Source organism: Phocoena sinus, chromosome 15, assembly GCF_008692025.1.
Source record: "Phocoena sinus isolate mPhoSin1 chromosome 15, mPhoSin1.pri, whole genome shotgun sequence".
In the NCBI taxonomy this organism is placed as follows: domain Eukaryota; kingdom Metazoa; phylum Chordata; class Mammalia; order Artiodactyla; family Phocoenidae; genus Phocoena; species Phocoena sinus.
The window spans coordinates 17,613,441-17,631,782 of NC_045777.1; the positions used below are offsets into that span (position 1 = coordinate 17,613,441).

General features: G+C 43.3%; 1 protein-coding gene across 1 annotated transcript in view; it reads left to right on the forward strand.

Moving 5' to 3' along the window:
- PTPRT (protein tyrosine phosphatase receptor type T) overlaps positions 1-18,342 on the forward strand; it is a 776,830-nt gene that overhangs the window by 362,599 nt on the left and 395,889 nt on the right. The window contains exon 8 of the mRNA XM_032606064.1: positions 5,770-6,066. Within this exon, the coding sequence (XP_032461955.1) occupies positions 5,770-6,066 (297 nt within the window). The remainder of the gene's footprint in view (positions 1-5,769; positions 6,067-18,342) is intronic.

Below are 18,342 nucleotides of genomic sequence, written 5' to 3' on the forward strand. Positions count from 1 at the left end.
CCAGCACTTTCCCTGCAAAAGCTCCTTCAGGCTTCATCATTCCATCCTTCACAATTGTCGTGTCTGCATCCCCCTCTAGAGCATGAATCTCGTGAAGGCTAGAACATGTCTGTCTCATTCCCCTGCATCCCTAATGCCTGTCCCATCTCAGAGGTCCAAGACATGTTTGTAGAAAGGAAAGAATAGATAGAGCTATATCTGAACATGCATTAACGGGACCTTGCTGACTCCAAACTACAGTTGGTTAAAAAGCATGAACCCAGCAGTCAGCTGGACTGAGAACCAGGCCAGGGGTCCACGGTCACCTGCAGGACTTCTATTTTATCTCAGTGGCTCCCCTGCCTTGCCTCTCTTCTGGAGGTGGGAGCTGTATTTAAGGGAATACAGCTGGGTCAAGTACCATCTGGGAGCTTGGTGGACACTATCTCCTTAATTCACCTCGTAGCCCTAAAAGGCAGAAGTACCATCCCCGTGTTACACATGAGAAAAATGAGGCAAAGACGCAGATGGGACAAGTGACTTGCTTTAGGTCCAGGTGATGACAGATCCAGCACTCTTTTACCATGTCATGATGCCTCCCTGCTCAAGAGTATTTTTTCAGTATTGGGTAAGCCAACGAACATGTGAATGACACACCTGCTCTATGACATCGCTGCAAGAGGGTGACAACAGAGTCACCTGATTCTGGTGGTCGGGGTAGGTAGGACCCAGTGACCTTGGATGGTGAGGGTACCAGTATCCCTAAGTGAAGCCTCTGGATTCCCGTCCTTGCCTACCTGCATAAGGATGTCTGTGATAATATTCAACAAATTCCTGTCCACCAAACATCTGTAATAAATTAGAGGAGATGGAAGAAAGGAAGCAAGAGAGTAGGTTTGGATGATGTTGAAAGAAGATGGATTTTATTTTTGTTCCTTTTACCTTTTTTCCCTTCATGTAGCATTTCCATGCAGAAGTTGCAAATTAATGGTCACATCGAACTGTCAATGTATTACTGCTCCTTCAGTATCAAATTATGTCGGCAATAATGTTTCCAGCTGCCTAGGACTCCATTGCAGTTTAATTTGAAAGGAACTCAAATCGTATCTCCAAATGGATAAAAAATTAATTTTACATACAAGCTATCCACCTCCACATTTTCAGCCCCATGCCCCAAATTATCTCAATTTAGGTTCAACTTTGAATAGTACGTATGTTACAGCCGACTCCACATGCAAAGATGAATACATAGAAAATTCATGAATTGGAAGTCTGCTTTGCTGCTCCTTTTTTAAATAAGGTGTTCTGCCTTGATGAAGGTCATTAGGAGATTCTACAGCTATTGCCTTTGACAGCAGGAATGGAGGCTGAGTCCATATAAAACAAGAGGCTGGAATTCTAACTTAACCACAAGATTACCTTAACAGTTGGAGTATAGAGAGAGCCCTGATTTCACCCCTTCACTTACTGCACTTCCCCTGCAGGATGTTAAGGCCTTGATTCTGGTTTGGTCTTCAGTTATCCCCTGCTTTCTGTATTTTACTCATTCTTCATTTATTAATCAGCTATACGTCCAGTTTTAAAAATGAAGAGATCTAGGTGCTCACAGGTTAGCAGGGGAGGTGAGCATGAACCGAACATCCAGACATTAATCTGCAATTTGATAAGGACTATGGGAGAAGTATTAAAGAAAACAGATGATTCATTCTGCCTGGGCAAGAAAGGCTTTTGGAGAAAGTTACAAAGAAAGGGTGGCATTGGAGCCCGGCCTTGAATATATTGAATAGGGATTTGCCAGTGGCAGCCCAAGCAGAGGGAAGATGGAGGTGTAAAAGGATTCAGGATGCAACACTCACTCTGCTTTAGGAATGTAGGGCTCAAAGAGTGAGCAGTGGAAAACGAGGGAGGGAATTCGGAGGTGGAAAGGTACATGTTGCAGGTTGGGCTCTGGTATTAGGTTGAAAATGGTACTTCAGTAAGGTCTAACATGGAAAGGAGAGGAGTGGTCAGTGATCAGAAGTGAGGAGGCCCACCCTCCCTTTCCAGAGGCAGCTGCAGAACAAAGAAGCTTCTGAAAATATGAGTCAGTCACACACGCACATATACACTTGTCCCTCACATATGTAAGAACGCAAATGGGTCTGGGACAAGATACACACACAGACCTGCAGCCTCTTTCCTTCTCCTTTCACCTGACTCCATCCCTCCCCACAAAGGTCTCCTCCTCCAAACAGCCATAGTCTGGTCACCCGTTGGGCCTAGGGGTACATACATGGAATATGGTGTGACCTTGGATGGCCAAACCAAGGGAAGAGGTTCACACAAGCCCCAGAAATGAGTTTGAAGCCACTGGGACAGGGAATTCTAGGCTGTCAGGTGTCTGGAGCCTGGTCCAGAATGGGGAGCCCAAGGACCAGGTGGAGACGTTGGCCCATTGACTCCTGCTTCAGGAGGGGGGCAGAGTCTGCAGATGGCCGGAGTGTGCTCCTCAATCCACAGGACTCGGGACAGGGCCCTCATTGCCAAGTCTAAGGGCATAGAGACAGTGAACCCAGAGGCCAAGCCACTTTACTTGTCCATCAGAGGAAGACTTCCCAGCTTCCCAGGTAAGCCATACTCTCTTCCCCCTGTATGCCATCTCGGGGGCCTGTAGGCTGTTACTCAAGAAGGTCATATGCACGGAGTCTTATCTGGAGGCAGAAACCATAGGCTCTAGGCTTGGGCATATTTACACGAGGGATGTAAGTTCAACAAACCAGTCTCCACTGTACACACAAGGCGTTCTCAGCAATTTCTGACTTGTTTGTACCAACCGGAATGTAAACCTGAGACTCTACCTGCTGTAGGCAATTACCGGAGCAGAAGCTGGGTTTGGCATCTGATGTTTGGGGGCGTTATAGTGAAAGCATGAGTGCCTCCATCATACATTTTGAAAACTAGTTTCCATCATGTAGGATCTTAAGACGTTCTCTTGCTTGAATTGAAAAATAGATAAGTTCACCTTAAAGACTCGGTGACATGCTAGAGGGGACAGAACAGGGGACTGTGGAGTCAAGGGGGTCCAAGCTCAGTTCTCAAAAACAGGTCACCATCTGTTCATCTCAGTTTAAGCAACATGAACTGGCCCATCAGCAGACTCAGTACCATGTGCTGGGGTTGCTGGACAAACAGCACATGGTCCCTTGCAGCCTGGGAGGAATGATGTATAAAGGAACAAGCGGTTCCTAGAAAGCGTGACGGGTGCTGAGCGGGCTGGATAGCTGTGCAAAGTGCTGTGGGAGTCCAGAGCTGGGGACGTAGATGTGTGGCCCTGGGCAAGTCATGTCCCTTCGTTGGCCTCAGTTCCCTACGTCGGACAGTTGTTTACAGCACGCAACTGCCCAGCCCATAGTTATTGCTTAATAAAGAGCCACTGTCTTGCCCTTTCTTGAATGCTAGTTCTCGAACTTACAGAACACTTTCACCCACATGTATCTAATCCACAGGGCCACCAGAGGTCTTGTCTTTTGCACTTGAACTGAGATGTCCTTGAACCTCTTAATTCCATAGCCTGAGAAAGCCCAAATCATCTCTCAAGGTGTCAGTAACACACATGGACATATTTTCCAAGTCCCCTTTGCCTCTGGTCCCTTTGTACCCATGAAACATCTTATTTGGCCCAAATGAGGCATGCAGATCTCAGAAGCCCCAGGAAATCAAATCACAGCCAATCATCTTGTGGTATTTTGAGGACCCTGTTGAAGACTAGGAGTCACATGAGAACAGTCTCATTGAGCTCCACCCAAAAATACACCATCTTGTTCACCCCCATCCTCTCCTATTCAATCCCAGCAGCCAGTGAGTTCATTTTTCTCTTCCTCTAAAGGCTAAGCACAGCCGATCGATCCCAAGGCCCTGGGACTGCAGTGTCTACTCCAAACAAGCTTCTTAAAGCATTTCTCCAAGAAGGGCCATTTTCTCTAAGAGGAATGCCCACTGTTAGGTAGAGACAATTTTCTCTCTCTCTTTACAGTTCATTTTATGTACATTAATGGCCCTCTGAGATTAGCGCAATAATTTCCACTTTATAGATGAAGAAATGAAGGCTCAGAGATGCAGTGCCCTTGCCCAAGGTCACACAGCTAGTGAGGTAGCATGGTGGGCGGGAAGTACACGGATTGAATCTCTAGCCTGTGCTTCACTACTCCCAGCGAAGAGAGTCTGACAGAAGAACTTATGGGGAATGCCAATCATGAAAGAAGTTACGTTTCTCTCGTAACAAGTGCCTAAACCGTATAGAATGAGCTTTACAATATGGGGATTAAAAAAAGAAAAGTTTTGTTTTTTATTATCTGTTGTGCACAAACACATCTATTTAATTTTTGTGTAAAGTGTAAATAGAATATTCATAATAAAATAAACATAGCCAATGTTATATATGGGGGTCTGGGACCAAGATCAGTAGGGAGGGCTGGAATGGGAGACAGCACTAAGGTGAGAAGGCATGATCAGCTCTGTTGTTATTTTTTTAAATTGAAGTATAGCTGATTTACAATGTTGTATTTGTTTCCGGTGTACAACAAAGTGATTCAGTTATATATATATATTCCTTTTCATATTCTTTTCCATTAAGGTTTATTATAAGATACTGAATATAGTTCCCTGTGCTACACAGTAGGACCTGGTGGTTTCTATGTATAATACTGTACATCTGGTAATCCCAAACTCCCAGTCCTTCCCTCCCCGGAACCCCCTCCTCCTTGGCAACCACAAGTCTGTTCTCTATGTCTGTGAGTCTGTTTCGTAGGTAAGTTCATTTGTGGCATATTGTAGATCCCACATATAAGTGATGTCATATGGTATTTGTCTTTCTCTTTCTGACTCACTTTGCTTAATGTGATAATCTCTAGGTCCATCCATGTAGCTGCAAATGGCATTATTGCTTTCTTTTTTATGGCTGAGGAATATTTCACTGTATATGTATGCTACATCTTCTTTATCCATCCCTCTGTCAATGGACATTTAGGTTGTTTCCATGTCTTGGCTATTGTGAATACTGCTGCTGTGAACATAGGGGTGCAGGTATCTTTTTGAATTATAGTTTGTCTGAATACATACCCAGGAGTGGGATTGCTGGATCAGATCTGTTTTTAGAATGATGCCCCTGGAGGGGCCTGTTTGGAAAAAAGTGGAGAGGAAAGAAGGAAGGGTTGAGGACTGTTGTGGGAGGCTAGGAAAGGATGAGTTGTGTCGTCAGTGAAAGGAAGGGAAATTCCAAGGCACTGTCAATGGGTCACAGTGGCCTGTTGAGGATGCTGTGTGTTGAGGATGCAATTTGATTTCTAGACTGTGCACCTCAGTGTGGTGAGCTAAAGAAATGGGGCTGGTTTCTCAAGGAGAGGGGATGTGGCCATGTGAAATGTAAAGAGGTGGATCAGAACTCCAGCATCCTTCTCAATGAGTATTTCCCCAAAGTGCTGTTAGTGGTACCCAACATGGTTTTTGGTGGTACCCTGATGAAAACAACTGTGCGTTGTTTTAAATGGTAAACGTTTATTTATGGCAAGTGATTCAGGTTTTCCCTTTAAATAGCTGTGTTTTCTTTTAGATGCCTTATTTAAAAAAGAAGAAGGAGTTTGATTTACAGAAAAATGTTAATTAAATTATACTCTAGGTGACGAAATCAGGAAGGCAGTGGCTGAGTGACTGGGCTGAGTTTGAAGAGCTGTTCTCCCCTGTTTTAGCGGGGTCTCCACCCCACCTTCCTGACAGCCTCCTCAGAGCCCTGTGTCTTGCGTGTGTGTCTTGCAGACCCGGTGCACGGCCCGCAAAACGTGGAGATCGTGGACATCCGAGCCCGGCAGCTGACGCTCCAGTGGGAGCCCTTCGGCTACGCGGTGACCCGCTGCCACAGCTACAACCTCACGGTGCAGTACCAGTACGTGTTCAACCAGCAGCAGTATGAGGCCGAAGAGCTCATTCAGACCTCCTCCCACTACACCCTGCGGGGCCTGCGCCCCTTCATGACCATCCGGCTGCGGCTGCTGCTGTCCAACCCCGAGGGCCGGATGGAGAGTGAGCAGCTGATGGTGCAGACGGAGGAGGATGGTGAGTGCGGCGGTGCGTATGCTCACTCGGGAACGGGGAATGCCAGACCTGCTCGGGGGGCCATGCCTAGCGCTTAGGAGGTTTTATGTTTCCTGCGTCTTTCATCTCTCTGTTGGTATATCAGCCCCTTTTCTAAGCTCTTCAGTAAAGCACCACACAGGCTGTGCAGTGCACAACTCCAAGGGGTGCTGTCCCCCTAGACAATGGCAACTGTCGCAGACACACGCTCAAGTTTGACCTTTCTACGTCCCCATCTCTCTTCTCACTTTATACCACCTGCTACACCAGCGTTTAACCACACTGATGCCTCCCGAAAGAGAAGCTGTGTATTGATAGTATTGTCGAAGCATGTTGAGTTTGGGAATCAGACGGCTCTGGATTCTGTAAGAATAAGGATCAGAAAATACACTTAAAGAACCTGGCACACACATTGAATGCACCCAGAACCGCATATTCACCTGGGTGTCCTACAGGCGTCTTCAAAAGTACCCAGAAACAGGGCTTCCCTGGTGGCGCAGTGGTTGAGAGTCCGCCTGCCGATGCAGGGGACACGGGTTCGTGCCCCGGTCCGGGAAGATCCCACATGCCGCGGATCGGCTGGGCCCGTGAGCCATGGCCGCTGAGCCTGCGCGTCCGGAGCCTGTGCTCCGCAATGGGAGAGGCCACAGCAGTGAGAGGCCCGCGTACCGCAAAAAAAAAAAAAAAAGTACCCAGAAACGAACTGTCTCCTCTTCTATACGGACTTCTCTCCCTGTGTTCCTCACGTCAAGGAACTGCATCTACTAAGTCAAGATAAACACCTGAAGTCAGCCTGGGGCCTCCATCTCTCCCTCCCCATCCCCCAGCTCCACACCCACAAGTTTCCGATGAGTTTGCCTTCTGCAGTTTATCTTCCAGCATGCCTCTTAAGACTCCAGGAAGAGAGAGCCACGTGTACTTCCTAGAACACATCTCTTTTTCCCGCTCTTGTCTCCTTGCCCATGCCGCTCTGTTTCTCCTGCTCAGAATGACCTCTCCTCCACGTTTGTGGGACGAATTCTATTTATAATCTTTCAGGTCTTTGCTCATGTGCTACTTCCTCCAGAAGCTTTCCCTGAGTGCCCCAGGCCAACTTGGGTGTTCTTCTCAGACCCCTGCTGTATTTTGCATGTAACTCCGCCACGGTGGTTATGTTATTTATGGTAGGACAGGACTTGCTGGTTCTAGGACTTATCTAAGAAACACTTCTCTGTGACCGTATTTCAGTTTTCCTTCCAGCCAACTGCTTCTGGCCTCGAGGGGTGTCTTTAGTTAGTTTCCTGGCATCAGACTCATGTGGATTGATCTGCAAATGATGATTAAGGAAGGTTTCCCAGGGGAGACTGGGGAGGGAGTGGGGGAAGCAGGACAGTGAAGGGGAGGAAGCCCAGGTACAGCTTCAGGCCACATCCAGGGGGCTGTGACCTGGGCCTGCAGGAGAACTCTATAGGGCAGGTTATGTATCACTATCGTTCCAGATCACGGCTGCCAGCCAATGGTTGGGTCTGGAATGGGGATGGAGGATTGGGAAGTAAATTCTCAGGAACTTTTGGCTTTCTACACATGCAGACAAAACACCGAAGGGCCCAAAAATGGCATAAACTGACTAGAAGGGATCCGGGCAGAACTCTGTCATTGTTACTACATGAGGCAAATCCTCACACTTGACTCAAAGCAGAGCCTCTTCCATGGCGGTCCTGTCTAGTACTCTTACTTCATATAAGCAAGTCGAAGGACCCCTGAGTGATGGTCCCTGGTGGGATCCAGACCCACATCCTCAGCTGCAGAGTCCCACAGGGAGATAGAGGAAGGAGCTCCAGCCTCTCACCTTGTCTCCCGATTCTCACATCACCCCGTCCCATCCGAGACCTGGAAGTTTTATCAAACCTGCCTTCATGACAAACCCTTCCTGATCCCCTTTAAATTCATCCTCACAGCCACTCTGTTCGCAGCCCCTGTAGACTGTGCTCCTAGGTAGCAGTAGCGGTGGGGACTCAGCCTCTGTCACCTTGTTCCCCCATCTTCCTATCTTGTAATGAACCTCGGTCTTCTGTGGGTACAGCTCTCCCCAAGACCAGCTTCTCCAGAAGTTCTGAGTGCCCTGTTTCCTATGAGCCTGTTGCCATCCATCCTCTAACAGAGAGGGTCAGACATCTCGTCTTGGCTTCATTTTGCAGCCCAGGACATGTGGCCCTGGATTTAGCTTCTGATAAAGCTGCCAAAACTTTCCCAAGATCTGGCTCCATTGTTTCAAAAATGTACAGCCCCTTCCTCCAGCGGGTAGAATAATGCCCTCTTTGAGAAGGCAGACTCTGGAGCCAGATACGCCTGGAGCAAGTTGCTTAACCTCTCGGTGCCTCGGTTTCTCATCTATAAAAAGGAGATAGTAATAGTACCTACCTTACAGGTTGTTGTGCTCATTAAAAAGGATGGTGTATATATAGAAATTGGAACCATGCTTATCAGAGTGTAAGTTTTCATTAAATGTAGCTATTACATTTGCACTAAAAAAAAAAAAAAAAATCTTGACAAAGAATCCTCTAGCACAACCAACCCAGAAAGCACCCACCCATCTCTGCAGAGCTATAGACATCCACTGTAACTGGTTGTAGATGATGACATCGACTTTCAAGGAGTGGCGATGTGGTCAGTGCCTGGTTGCAGAAGCAGAGTTGGGGCAACTAGGGGGGTTTAGTGACAAGTGTTCATGAGGGACCTGGTTGTTAGACAGGGAGGAGCCACTGTTGAGAACCAGCATGAAGATTCAGGATGCAGAAGATGAACAGGAGGGTTTGGCCCAGGAACAGCTCAGGGCATTTTTTTTGCCAAGATGCTCTGCCCACCTTGGGCTGCTTTTTGAGGGTTACCTACATGTGCAACAGCAAATCCCAAATCCCATCCTTAAGGCATGCCTCAGCCTCTCCCTGTCTTCGTCTTGTCATCAGGAAAAGAAAAAATCACAAGGCCTTTATCAAAACAAATTGAGAGCAGCAAAGCTTTGAAATTAAATTTTAATCAAACACCGTTAATATCACATCCATTCCTGCTCTACCGAGATGTGTGGTCATTATCACAGTAAACACACCAACATTAAGACACCAGGCCTCCATCTTGTAGCCCTCCTGAGGCCCCACCTCAGGAACCACTGGGCTGCAGGAAAGTCTCAGAAGAGCACAGTGCCCTCTGCATGCCGGGATTAGGTTCCATTTCTCCTAAAGAGGGGAGAGGCACCATCTCTGTTTGTTGGGAGCTCATTCACCTCAAGGTCGAGCTGGGGATGGAGCTCAGCTCTAGTCCATTAACGGAAACCCCCTTTGGGGAACCAAGGAGCAGCCTTGCAGATTGAACTGACTGGATTCACGCTGCTTTCATCTGTGCTACAAAATTGTCTTCTGGGGAATATACGGAATTAGGAATTTCATCACCCCGGTGCTTTCGTGAGCGTGTGAAGTAATCCACCACTGGTGAGAGGAGGTCATGGCCACTGAGCCCTGTTGCTTCATCTGGGAGGTCATCGTTAATAGGAGACTAAACAGGTTCTTTATTTTTCCCCTTTTCTTCGCAAATGTCTCATACAAAACCGTGACTCATTTATTAGATGGTTACTTCTCTGCCTTCAACCAGACCACAGCCAAGACTGTGAAATGGAATCTAGACACTCAAAGGCATGTTATATTTTATATAATGACTCATACCCAAGATCTTACTTTGAAATGTTTCAAAACCATAGAAAATTTGAAAGAATAGTACAAACGAGATCTGTAAACCCTTCACTAGATTCAGCATTTCTGAACACCTTGCTATCTATGTTTTCATATATATATATGATACCTAGGTATGATATATTTGATATGGAACTATATATAAACATACATAGAATTTTTTTAGCTCTTTGAAAGTAAGTGGCAGAAGTCATGATACCTGACCCTTAAATTCTTTAGGATATATGACATGACCTAAGGATAAGGCCATTCTCCTCCATACCCACAGGACCATAGAACACCTAAGAAATTTAGCATTAATTTTAAAATAATCAAATAGATAATCCACATTCATATTTCCAATAATATTAAACCTGATTTTATGTGACAAACCAGAATATGAGACACGTTTGGCAAAAATGCTATATGAGTTGGTGATGTATATTTCTCACTGTATCATGTCAAGAGGTACATAATGTCAGGGAGCCCCCTCTACTGATGTTGCTGCATTGGTCCCTTAGATAAGATGGGGACCATCCAGTCCCTCCACAGTAAATGCAGCACCTTTTCTCTTCGTAAATTAGCTCACCTGTGCAGTGATGCTTTGAGATCCTTGAGGATCCTATTCCCCAAGAACTTTTTTTAAATTTTATTGAAGTATAGTTGATTTACAATGTTGTGTTCATTTCTTCTGTACAGCAAAGTGACTCAGTTTTACATATATATATATATTCTTTTTCATATTTGTTTCCATTATGGTTTATCACAGGATATTGAATATATCAATAGTTCCCTGTGCTATACAGTAGGACCTTGTTGTTTATCCATCCTATATATAACAGTTTGACTCCACTAATCTCAAACTACCAGTCTTTCTCTCCTCTACCCCCTTTCCCCCTTGGCAACCACAAGTCTGTTCTCTATATCTGTGAGTCTGTTTTTGTTTCATAGATATGTTGATTTGTCTCATATTTTAGATTCCACATATTAGTGATGTCATATGGTATTTGTCTTTCTCTTTCTGACTTACTTTGCTTAGTATGATAATCTCTAGGTCCATCCATGTTGCAGCAGATGGCATTATTTCATGCTTTTTGATAGCTGAGTAATATTGCATTCGTGTGTGTGTGTGTGTGTGTGTGTGTGTGTGTGTGTGTGTGTGTGTGTGTATCACATCTTCTTTATCCATTTGTCTGTTGATGGACACTTAGGTTGTTTCCATATCTTGACTATTGTAAATAGTGCTGCTATGAACATTGGGGTGCATGTATCTTTTCAGATTAGAGTTTTTTGTCTGGGTATATGCCCAGGAGTGGGATTGCTGGATCACACGGCAACTCTCTTTTTAGTTTTTTGAGGAACCTCCATACTGTTTTCCATAGTGGCTGCACCAATTTACATTCCCACCAACAGTGTAAGAGGGTTCCCTTTTCTCCACACCCTCTCCAGCATTTGTTATTTGTAAACTTTTTTAATGACGGCCATTCTGACTAGTGAGAGGTGGTACCTCGTGGTAGTTTTGATTTGCATTTCTCCAATAATTAGTGATGTTGAGCATATTTTCATGTGCCTATTGGCCATCTGTATGTCTTGTTTGGAGAAATGTCTATTTAAGTCTTCTGCCCATTTTTTGATTGGGTTGTTTGCTTTTTTTGTTGTTGAGTTGTATGAGCTGTTTGTATATTTTAAAAATTAAGCCCTTGTTGGTCAAATCATTTGCAAATATTCTCTCCCATTCTGTGGATTGTCTTTTCATTTTGTTTATGTTTCCTTTGCTGTACAAAAGCCTGTAAGCTTGATTAGGTCCCATTTGTTTTTTTGTTTGTTTTTTTAAGAGTTTTTTGATGTGGACTATTTTTAAAGTCTTTATTGAATTTGTTACAACATTCCTTTTGTTGCTTTTCTGGTTTTTGGGGTTTTGGCCACAAGGAATGTGGGATCTTAGCTCCCTGACAAGGGATCAAAACTGCACCCCCTGCATTGGAAGGTGAAGTCTTAACCACTGGACCACCAGGGAAGTCCCAGGCCCCACTTGTTTTTGTTTGTTTGTTTTTGTTTTTATTTCTACTGCCTTGGGAGACTCACCTAAGAAAACATTGGTATGATTTATGTCAGAGAATGTTTTGCCTATGATCTCTTCTAGGAGTTTTATGGTGTCATATCTTATGTTTAAGTCTTTAAGCCATTTTGAGTTAATTTTTGGTGTGAGGGTGTGTTCTAACTTCATTGATTTACGTGCAGCTGTCCAACTTTCCCAGCACTACTTGCTGAAGAGACTTTTTCCCATTTAATATTCTTGCCTCCTTTGTCGAAGATTAATTGACCGTAAGTGCGTGGGTTTATTTCTGGGCTCTCTATTCTGTTCCATTGATCTGTATGTCTGTTTTTGTGCCAGTACCACACTGTTTTGATTACTGCAGCTTTGTAGTATTGTCTGAAGTCTGGGAGGGTTATGCCTCCTGCTTTGTTCTTTTTCCTCAAGATTGCTTTGGCAATTCTGGGTCTCCCCAAGAACTTTTGACCCAATGGTTTTAACACTCCTTGATAATCCTCTCCTGAATCAATTATTACGCTGATATTTACAAAAGGGTGCTCTAAATCTAGCATTCCCTCTACATGTATTAATTTGCATTCTTCTTTATAAAAGAGCTTCTCTCTCCTCATCCCCCCTCCCCATTTTTTTTCCCTGTTGACTCTTGGGTCATTTTTTCTTCCTCAATGTGTTAAAATCCATTACTATCATTATTCTTTTCAATGCTCAAACTGTCTCAAATATGGCTAGTGGGAGTCCCTTCAGAGTGACTCCTAGGTCCTTTGGACATGCTCTCATTAGTCTTTCTTGCTTCTGGTGCAACAGAATATTCCAGACTCTCCTTGTAACGTCTCTGCCCCAGACCTGGAGTTAACCACTTAGCTGAGGATTTCTGGTTGTTTTCAGAAATGCATCTTAGTTGTGCTCAACGGGGTGTTATTGCCTCTAGGCTCTTCAAGAAGGTAGAGCTGGGGAATATAATTTTATCTGTTTTAAATCATGAACTCACACTAATTCAAATCCAACACCTCAGGATTCTTCTGCACTTGCCCTCCATCCATATATATCTATCTCCCTCCTCCCACAGTGAAAACCCCAACATTCACATATTTTTTTCATTTGTTCATGCTGCAATACACACAAAGTAGTCTCAGAATTATAATACCAGTCCTCCTAACAAACAAGAAAACTACTAAATTAGGTTAAAGATTTTCTTTTTACGTTTTCTCTCCTTGAGTAGTCACAATACCATATCCAAAAGTTCATTCTTTTCTCTGGATGGTTATAATCAATTTGATACCCTATTAGGTTCATTTATTTCAATTTTAAGGTCTGCCTTCCCCCCATCCTTTTTTGTTCAATGTCATTGTTTCTAACATCAAAACAGTTTCTTGGTTCAAAAGTCAAAACTGTATCAAAAGGTACACTCAGAGAAGAATTGCCAGCATCTCTCTTTCACACTGTTCTTACCTGCACCTGAAAGGTAACCATTTGTATTTATTTCAGATACATCTTTCCTATAGTTCATTTTGCAAAAAAGTAGAAATTATCTTTATTTCTCTTATTTTTATGTAAAAGATAGCGTAGTAGGTATACTCTGCATCTTGTTTTTGTTCACTTAATATATCCTTGAAATCAGTCCATGTCAGTTTGTACAGATTTGTGTCATTCTTTTTTATAGCTGTGTGGGACTTCATTTCGTGGATATACCATGGTTAATTCAGGTAGGGTCCTGTGGACACTTGGTTGTTCCCATTTTTTGCTATGACAAATAATACTGTATCCAGTATTCTGCATATGTTGTTTGGTATTGTGGAGATGTATTTTCATGAGAAGTTCCTGAAAGTTGGATTACTGGGGTCAATGCATAAATGCATATGAATTTTTGTTAGATGATGACAGATACTCCTCCATAGAGGTCCTTATTATACTACATTTTCATCAGCAACGTAGATTTGTTTAATCTTAACACCAAACATGAAAAAGCAAACTATCATTTTTCTTATTTTGCAATAAGGAATGTAGATTCCCATATAATTTATAATAATTGTATAAAAATCTAATTGATTATTAATCATATAGTATATAATATATTAACATAATATGCTTAATCACATTTAATATATCCTTAATCACATATAATACGTATATTATTGCATTTAGTATAAGACATGTACTTTCATCATAGAGAAGAATGATATTTTAGGAATGAGTGCTTGTATTTTATGTGCGTTTCTAACAAGGTTAATTATCTGGTTTCTCAGGTCACATGAAGCTAGAAGGAGACTGCATGTTGCTAGGGATATGTACTTGTACAGTAACAAGATACGGTGACAAGAAGCTTCATGTTGCTAGGGACGTGTACTTGTACAGTAACAAGATGCAGTAACGAGGCTGCATGTTGCTAGGGATGTGTACTTGTACAGTAGCAAGATGCAGCACATAAAATCTGGAAAAGAGGATAGTGAGAAGAAAAGTATAAAAAGCGATAACAACAAGGCAATAAGTGGTGAAATCCATAGTCATTTAGTTAAGGATAAAAAGCTATACACATCTTAGTAACTGCTGAGCCATCATTTAATTGGGGCTCAGTACATTGTTAATCTTTGCAGAGATGACCTTGAGCTATCATAAAGGGTAAGGAGAAGTGCAGTTACAGTTTTTGAATGTCCATTACGAGCTAGGTGTTGAGCTGATATTCTTCATTCATATAGTCAGTTGCCAAATACTGTGAGGTAGATGCTACTGATACTGGGTGGAAGAGAAATCTGAGGCTCAGATAGTTTAAGGAACCTGTCTAAGGCTACTTAAGTAACAAATGTCAGAGCCAGTAAGTAGACCCCAAAATCTTATCTGTGCTTTTCTCCCAACCCTATCTAAGATACAATCCTATTCCTGGCCAGTATCTCCCTAAACACTCTCTCTGTTTTATCCTTTTCTGTAGTACTTATCATTACCTGAAATACTGTGTGTGTGTGTGTGTGTGTGTGTGTGTGTGTGTGTGTGTGTGTGTGTGTGTGTGTTTATTGTCTGCCTGGCACCTAGTAGATGCTCATTAACTATTTGTTAAACGAATGAATAGCTAATATCGAAACCCATGCCTCTTTCATTATATCACGGGGCCCTGCTTATATATGCTAAGAAGGTAAAGACGTGTATAATATATTTTATTTACACTCAAAACCAGCTGATACTGGCTTGATAGAGCTAATCATTAGCCTCTCTTCTAACCTCTGAACCCAGTGATATCACATTCACTGCTTAAGATCAACCACGGTGGAGATATTTACACCATGGAAATCAGGAAACATATTGAGTTTTTATTTTGTTTTGTTTTCCTGGAGAGCTGGCTGTGAAACATTTGCTAATACACCACTGTATAGTTCCATTAAAAAGGTATGTTTGACACCTTAAGATATAAAAATTTATCCAGAAAAAAATTATCTTTCCTCCAGCAAGACTGGAAATTACAAAGTGGATTGAAATTGTTTAAATCTATCTTGTCTCTGTAAGACAGACTCCTCTGAACCATTTTCAAATTATCTCTACTTTTAAGTTAGTTCTGAGCCTCTATAATGAACAACAACCAACTAACCAACAAATATGGCACCTGGAATGGAAAGGCAAAAAATAAATAAATTAAAAAAAAAAACAAAAAAAAACCTAGACAAGATGATAGGAAGGAAAACTTGTGCTGACCGTGCAGGGCTCTGTGCTTTTACAAAAACTGACTTGTTACTTCTCACAACTACCCTCAAAGTTCACCATTAGTGCCACTTTTCAGATACAAAAATGGAGGGGAAGAAAGAAGAGGAAAGGATAAGACAGGAGAAGAGAGGAGAGAACTTCCCTTGATAACACTCTGTCCTCCTTTATGTTGAAATGAAAATTTTCCTTAAATTACCACCTGAGTGTTAGGCACAAGAAAACATCTGTTTTAATTACAGTGAATTTACATGAACCTACTGACAAGAAGCACAGTTAAAATTAGCAATTTTAGTGTGCTTTTTTTTTTTTAAAGAGAATGAAATTATAAAGTAATTAACCTTTGTTGTAGAACTCTATCAAAGGGATGGAAAGTTCCGTGCTGTTAGATAGAAAAAGAAATGAAATTGTGGGGAGGGAATACATGGATCCACTAAAGAATTATGAAGAAAAAAAAGAAGGGTAAAGCAACTTAGAAGATTAGACAAAACAGGAATCTTTCCTAAAGAAGTCTTTTCACAGTGAGTAAGACGGGGAAGAAAAAGACCTAGTTGAATCAAAATAAAGCACAGTTAGCCCTCTGTATCCGTGGGTTCCATGTCTGTGGGTTCCATATCCGCAGATTGATTTCGAAATCAATGCACGGTTGGTTAAATCCTCCCACGAGGAACCCCCAGTGTGGAAGGTCAACTGCAGTGCGCCGTTTTATATAAAGAATTTAGCTTCAGTGGATTTTGTTATTTTGTTATCCTGGATCCAATTCCTGCGGACACCGAGGGTCGACTATAAGTTGGCTTCGTGGAAAAGGACTTCTTGACTTGTGGAGTGGTAGTGTGATGTGGTAAAAAGAACCTCAGCCTGGGGCCGAGATGTGCTGATTTTTCCACTAGTAGGTGACTTTAGTGTGACTGTCTTTCAGCTTTTCTGAACCCACATGTCCACCAGGTGATGGAAGAAAGGGGTGATTCAGAAAACACTTTGGAGTCAGAGGGATCTGGGCTATATCTAGGCTCTATTCAGTAATTTGTTGTGTAACCTTGATTAAATTACTTGCATTCTGTACATTTTAGTGCCCCCATCTGTAAAATGGGGATGGTCATCCCACCAGTTTCTCTATGGTGTCCTACGTGAAAGTCTGTACATAAAGCATTTAATTTCCTCTCTACCGAGAACTGTATTAAGTGGTGTGTGGCCAGACTCGGCAGACTGCTTTTTAACCAAGGGTGTGTGACTTGGAAAAACCAAACCAGTGATCTATGCAAGATTTCTGTTAGTTATGGGCAGGGGACCATCTTAAAATTACCTATAATACCGCTGTAATCCCAATTTCAAACATCTCACTCTGACCGTAGAAATGAATGGGTGTGGCAGTGTTCCAGTAGAATTTTATTTACAGAACAATTAGCTGGTTGCATTTGGCAGTGGCCATAGCTTGTTGACCCTTGATCCACACTCATTCCTCTAATTATTTCCTCCAGTCCTTTGGCTTTAAAATCTATCCCTATGCTAATGATTTCTCCAGTTGACATCTCCAAGCCAGACCTCTCCCCTGCCCTCCGGAGTCATTTATCCAAATTATCCAGTCATTTATCCTGTTAGACCTATCCAACCTGCGTCGCTAATCAGCCACTGGAGTTAAACACGTCCACAGCTGGCCTGATCATCCTTCAGCCACCACCAGACTCATACTCATTCTCCTCATGCTCTTCTCCACCTCCGTTAATGGCAACTCCATTTTATCAATGGCTCAAGTCAGAAACCTTGATTCCTCACTTTTGTCACATTTAAAGCCCTGGATTGCAAACTCCAGGGAAGCTCCAGGGAGCACACCTATTCTCTGTGATTGGTGCCCCCTTGCTTTGTGCAAAGCATCCCTGTTCACTCCCCACATCCCATCCATAAGCACATTCTCTTGACTCGTCCTTCAATATATAGCAAGACCTTGATCATTTTTTACAGCCTCTACTGCTAGCTCTTTGGTCCAAGCCACTGCAGCCTCCAACCTGTATTACTAGCGTGGCCTCCACAATGGCCTCTCAGCTTTAGCCCTGGCCCCTGCTCTGTTTTCTCAACACAGTGGCCAGAAGGATCTTATTAAACCGCGAGGCAAATCACAACATCACCCCTCTGTGCCTAACCTTCCAGTGGTTTCTTGTGTCACTGAGATTAAAAGCACAAGTCCTTAGGGTGGCTCACGAGGTCCTATGTGACCACACTGATGTGGAGAACTTGGCCTCTGTGCACTGGTGCCAAATCGAATCTCAAAGTTTTGGGTGAAGTAGAAAAGACCAGCTTTACTGCTTTGGCAGGCAAAGGGGAACACAGCGGGCTCATGCCCTCCAAAATCTGTGTCCCCCGATCCAGGAGGATTTGGTGAGGAGTTTTACAGCAGTAGTTCAAGGGTGGGGTTGCTGATAACATTAGGGTGTGTGCAGGGCCTGCACTCCTTTAATCTGATTTCAGGTAGTCTCTTCCTAATGAGCCTTTCTGGTTCCTTTAATTTGGCCTCAGGTGGTCTCTTGATGAGGTTATCAAACTGTGATCTTCTTTGGAATGAAGAATGCTAACATCTTGCATTCGTTGGGGGTTTTAGTTCTGTAAAGAGCTCAGAGATATTGTTCCATGCATCCCTTGAGGCAGAGCCAGGACCCTGCCCCAAGGCTGCACTGTTGTTTCTGGGCTGCTCCTCCCTTGTCTCTGTCTCCATCCCCTCCCTTCCCTGATTATTACCTGTTTGAAGCTGCCCTTTCGAACTCAGGGCAGGTCAGGGAGGCTAGACTCTTTTCCCTACAAACAAGGAACAGGAGGCACAGAAAGGCT